The 6000-nt window shown below is 41.0% G+C and overlaps 1 protein-coding gene across 3 annotated transcripts in view; it reads right to left on the bottom strand.

Annotated features, from left to right (window-relative positions):
- Positions 1–289: 289 nt before the first annotated feature.
- cnk (connector enhancer of ksr) overlaps positions 290–6000 on the bottom strand; it is a 39546-nt gene continuing 33835 nt past the window's right edge. For all 3 annotated transcript variants that reach the window (XM_050170652.3, XM_050170653.3, XM_050170654.3), the window contains exon 20: positions 290–5229. In XM_050170652.3, coding sequence (XP_050026609.2) covers positions 5201–5229 — 29 coding nt within the window. In that variant the 3' untranslated portion in view covers positions 290–5200. The remainder of the gene's footprint in view (positions 5230–6000) is intronic.

Raw genomic sequence — 6000 nt, 5'->3', positions numbered from 1 at the left:
ACATTTAAGTGTTCAAGGTCCATAACGCTGACGTAATGAAAAAGCTTGTCAGCAAAGTGGTCACTGCCAATGAATGCATGCTTGAGTAACAAATGTGTTAGGTTCATGGCAAGAGAGTGCATGAGGCTTAGATTACAGCTTCTGAGAGGCCACAAACTATGAGCGCAGCAAAGACAAGAAAGGCTGGACATGCTGGACGGCATATACCGCAACGTTCACACATTGCGCAACTTCCACATGTGAATTACAGACCAAATTGTGACAATAACCACGCACACCAACACATTGCTTGTTATGAAGCATAACACGGAATAAAATATTTAATATATGCACCTTGTGTATACAATCCTATGTACAGTATGGGGACAAAAATATACATTTGTACAAGACTGTTGCATCGAAAAAGATAACACAAACTATACCACAACTTCTTTATAAGAAGCAATTCTTTCCAAACCTATACTACTCTTTCCCCCAGAACTTTATTTTCTAAATGTAATGACTGTACCCAGTTTGCGCTACCCCAAAATCACCTGTTGTTATCAACAGGTAACTAACAATGGCACACCAAACAAAGTTATTTGTGTGCACTAACACTATGGTACAGAAAGGCATATATAGCTCAGATAATCTGGACAAAAAAAAGCATAATCAAGGTCCAGCAGCTTAGAACGTCCTTGAGCAAATTGAGAAACTGGTTTTGACATTACATATCACACAGAAGAAAAAAAGATTACTGCCCATGCAACTCATACAGATGGTAACCCAGCGAAGCTGAAATGTGCGGCCCCGATGTTTATTGCTGGGTTAATTCCGACGATTTATTAAAGTCTTTCTCAATTACTGGTTAAGTCTGTGTTTCTTATTGAGGTGACGCACATGTTTGGCTTGGGTTTATCACATCATTTATTTGAAATGCCACAAACTGCGCTTTGCATAATCACTATCATGGAAGTGTGTAACGAGTGGTTCATTGTGTTAATCCAGTGGGTTCATCAAAGTCTTTCTGAATTATGTTAGGCCTTTGTGTTTCGTAATGCGTTAATCATAGTGTTTACCACTCAGTTATGTACCGTAGTTACCAAGTGACACATCGGGGCTGCACATTTCGTTTAAAAGAGAGGGTCACATTTTTGAACCTATAGCGAAGTCGGAGAGACTGCTGCGCGTGTACTCTGCTGTGAGAGAAACGACATCACTATCGGCCTAGCCAATGGCACGCCAGACGTTTGCGGCGAGATAACTATGTCATCATGAAATTGTCTTAACCCCGTCCCCCTCTGTGCCTCTTCCCTGCAATAATATGTAGATAAATGTATATGTTTTACATGTGTAAGCATTTCTACGCCTACCCAATGAGAAATTTGTCTGTCCATCACGTGAGACCACTGCAATGGTTCATACCCCCGCAGTAGGGTTTCTGTGGCCCCCGAATGTTTTGCCTAGGCATATACAGCTTCGCTGTAAAAGGTTTTAGACATGGTTCAGAAAGACCTTCTAATACAAAAACACTGAGCTTGATACTGGCTCTTTCTCTTAACTAGTGTGTGTTCATCATTATCCAAGCCCTAGACCGGAGGCATTCTTTCAGTGAAGCTTAATTCTACCCCTCTCCATCATCAGCCTGCAGAAGAGCTGTAATGCTCATTTTCGGGGTTGTTAATAAACTTTTTAAATATGACAATGGTACCAAGATCAGAGGATCACTGCTGGTAGTGTTCTAAACTGAGAACTGACAGTTTTCTAAGCAAGACACGCCTAGCTTCGAGCATTCTTGTGGCAGCATTATCAACACTCTTTTCAATGAAATACGTCTATGACCTACGAGTGAAAATATCATAAACAAAGGAGAATCCAGTAATGAGTTCAGAGCAATAATATATGTATAGGTATATACACACACAACACACAGAATGTGTGCTTGAAATTATGCAGCATCCAATAAGCAACCACAAATGTTTTTGTGTGACTTGACTCTTAGTCTGAGTGCTCGAGGTTGCTCTCACTTAAGGGCTGGGAGTGCAACAGAGATATGACAATTCCAGCCATGTGCCTCCTCTCACTGCTCAGGGAGCAGCTGAATATTCAGCTCAGGCAGGCTTTCCCCTGGCTCCAACGACAAGGGGCCTCTGTATCGCTGCAAACCAACTTGGAGTACGGTAGGAACCAATCAAATGTACCATAAGCTTCACATGTGACCTAAATTGCGTAGTATAAAGTAAGCCACAAGAACCACAGAATGGATGTTCTTACAAAACAATAAACCAAAAGCAGACTGGCAAGTAGTCCAAGACAGAAGCTGGCAAAGAATAGCTTTGACTTGCTCAAGGACATGCTAGAACAGCAGGACCCTCGATATAGACCTGAGCCTAAATGAACAGTGTAAAATATCAATGCTTTTTTGAAAAGCCTTTTCAGTACTTCATTCCATAGCACTACTATTACAATGACTGCAGGCAACTTGCAGACGTACAAAAATGTGCATCACATTCTAAGTGATGCCAGTTAAACAAAGGCACACCCTTTCACCGACAAGTTTCTCTTGCGAGCAATGCCCATAACAAACGCCTGTTCACAACAACTTGCATGCATCAAACAAGATGCACTCACTCCTAGCTGGCACCAAAAAAGGCAGCCCACACAGAGTCGGGGCAAGTTCAATAGAAGTCAAAGAAAAATATTGTCAAGTTTGATTAGATGTTTAAGTTGGCCCCTGAGTCAGAATGATGGCAAAACCCTCTCCCACCTTTAACACAAAGAATAACACTCTCCTATAAATCAAGAAATCAAAATTTCATTTCAAAGAAAAGCGCACTAAAAGCGCATGAAACATACAAGTCACTGCTTAAAATGTCACGTCTACAGTACGCTAACAATTGTAGACGTTGTTAAGCCTGACAGTGAAACATCTTCACTGCAATAGCAGAGCAACTCCAGACACACAGAGAGCATGGTGTGAGAAAGACCAGATAAGGTTAGCGCTCAACACTGCAGAACCTTGTTGATGCACTCTCAGTTAATATGGCTTCATGGTTTGTACATTCTCAGCAGGAAACTCTGAACCCTATTTCATATCATACAAGTTGAATCCTAAGCTCTCCTTTATATCTCTTCTTTGTCATTTCTCTTCATTTAAATGCATCAACAAGGATCTACAAGAGCCACTACATGCAGCACTAGCCTCTCTTACTACATCCTGCATATCTTCTGCACACATCACCAATAGACACAACGCCCACTGGCCTATGCCATGTCTCTGGGCTTCATGGCATGTTTCCATCACAATCACTTGGCTGCAGTCGCAAAGCTCATCTGAGATGCCTTAACTAGCACACAACTGATAGCAAACAAAGCTGGTGCAGCTAGAGCACAACCCTGGTTTTTTTTCTCATGTAGATGATTTGCAGTAAGGAACACCATCAGATGGCAAGCTGTGTGTAAAAAACAGGAACATTTTACAAAGAACAGCAATAGTCAAAAAGTTTGTTCATGAACACTTCCAAAAGTCCAGCCTTGTCAAAGTTACGTCAACTGGCTCTCCATTACACTAAACCCTACCACTGCGAGAAAGCACAAGAACTACAGATCAGCATTGGGTCATGAGAGAGCACAGAAAATACTGACAGCTTTTAAGATAGCTTGGCTCAAACACAAACCTTCTCAAGATGGCGTGAAGTTACAGAGATAACTATTGCAAGACAGCAAAACATAAGTCTCACACTCACATGCGATTACAACAGCAGATTTAAGGAACGAGTGACTAAAGCCCAGGAAGAGTTAGCGAATGACACAGTTTGTATAATATACGCTATGGAAGTGCCGTATGGGAGACAGGCTACACTAATCTAAAAACGTAGCCCCTAAGCAGGTCTGTCACTCACAAATACATTACAAGACAGAAAACACGCTATAGTACACGACACATGGCAATTCGCTTAAAAACAACTAAAAACAGCACTCACTGCACAGACATTTAACATTTCTAGGCTCTGCAGCATGCTGGAGAGCAAAACATTCCCCACTTCGCCTATGACAAGGCGCATCAAAGATACTTTAAACAATCACAAAAGCGCCGCACAACCTCATTTAAAATGCCTCAAGGACAGTGAGGAACCAAAAGAAAGAATGGCACTGTATACAAGTGTGGCACTCTCTTGTCACACTGGCCTAAATATTGCATGGTACACAAGACTACATCATGCCCAAACACCACAACCTTGCATTAATCAGCACCTCTGAATGAGCATTGTATGTGTACCTTGTGGCACCCAGTTTGGTACAAGAAACAGAAAGCTCTCATCAAGGTCTGTCAGCACCTGCTACAAGAGTATGCGCATTAACCAGTGCAAAAAAAAAGGAGGGGAGGGCAACACAATTTGCTGGGAATGCTTAGGATTTGCAGGATCTTGTGAATGACTTGCAGGTAATTGTGGTGCAAGGACTGAAACTGATTTGGAAGTAGCAGCTGCTCCCAACAAACAACAGTATGTAGTGCTTGACCATTCATTCTCTTGACAAACTAAGTGACTGGTAGGAACATACAGGCACTGGTGATTTCAGTCCACGGTTTGTTATTACATGATAATGTTTAGTTATTTAAGAACAATGATGATGATCGCCAGAAATTTTCTTCGTCAGTTATTTTTGACGTGAAGCTTGATTCAGAGGCTGCTACTGGCGAGTAAAATGTCATTAGTACCAGCGATGATTTATCAGCTCCTCCAATGCCACCACCACACTGAGTAGGTTAGAGAAGTCAATAATTTCAAACATTGCAACATTGTGTCTAAACTGGTTTTGCACAAAATGATCAAAAGCAGTAATCATTGTATGAGGCACTGCTATAAATGTACCGTGCTGTACCTCATCGGATAGCAGCAGTCCACTGGCCCTGCAAGATCCAACAACTTTATCACTGGCAGACGACACTAGAATTGATGGCGGGAAGACAGCTAATCTCACTAACAGGCAAACATGACAAAACCTCTGTTGCCGCACATATTACTTATAGAAGAGCGGAGAATTTCAACGGGTGAAAAAAAAATGTAATGGGAGGAAGTTTTCGTGTTGCAATATCCTGTATAAGTGTGGTGCATTTTAAATGTGATAATGCCTAAACACACAGAATACTGGCGAGAGAGTCTTGGTTCAGTGCAGGTCTCCTTCTGTCCTAAAATGCCACTATGATCCAATGGACTTGTCAATCCCTTTCAGATCCACTTCCTAAAGCTGGAATGAAAGAGGAAAAAGAAAAAGCAGTGTTGTAGCGAAAAGCTATCTTCAAGTGACCCCAAGACAAGCAGCAAAATATGACTGTGTCGGAGTACAGTTGATTTGTGTTAATCCAAACTTCTCACAAGTTACAGCAAGCAAAGTGCCATCTCTAGTTTCCTTTTTATTTTCTTCTTTAAGTGAAGGTTGCTATTAGTGTATGCCACCATTACTGTACACTTGTGGTGATGCCATGCGAAATTCCAGATCAATGTACTTGCTTAAGCCAACAAATGATTACACTTGTTGAAACCCTATTCTAGTAACACCTCAACTTGTTTGTTACTGGTAGAAGTGTGCTCATTTTCGGTGCTTATATCTCTTACAATTTTATTTCAGGACATAGCAGTCGGAACGTATACTGCGATATATAAAATTATAGCCTGATCCTTTGTGTTTGGAATTAGTCTATAGGATTAATAATTGCTCAGATCATTTTTGAGAATTCTTATGTGAAACTTCAAAGAATCATCGTAAAGAACACACATGAAAGTAATAACTTACTATTTTTAGTATAAGCACTGAAAGCGATAAGAAGATAAAATATACAAAATATGCACCTGGTATCTAGTTCTCAGCTTTTGTAACTCAGATCACACAAAAAAATTATTTTGAAGATTTGCTCGCGCATACAAGCCACAGTGATGCCCGTACCATGCAGAAGTGCAGTAGCTTCGCAAATGTGAAAACGGGTACTGTACAGGGAGCATTTCTTTTCACTCATTGCAG

The sequence above is a fragment of the Dermacentor andersoni genome, chromosome 6 (assembly GCF_023375885.2).
Source record: "Dermacentor andersoni chromosome 6, qqDerAnde1_hic_scaffold, whole genome shotgun sequence".
Lineage (NCBI taxonomy): Eukaryota > Metazoa > Arthropoda > Arachnida > Ixodida > Ixodidae > Dermacentor > Dermacentor andersoni.
This window is presented reverse-complemented; position numbering and strand designations above follow the sequence as displayed.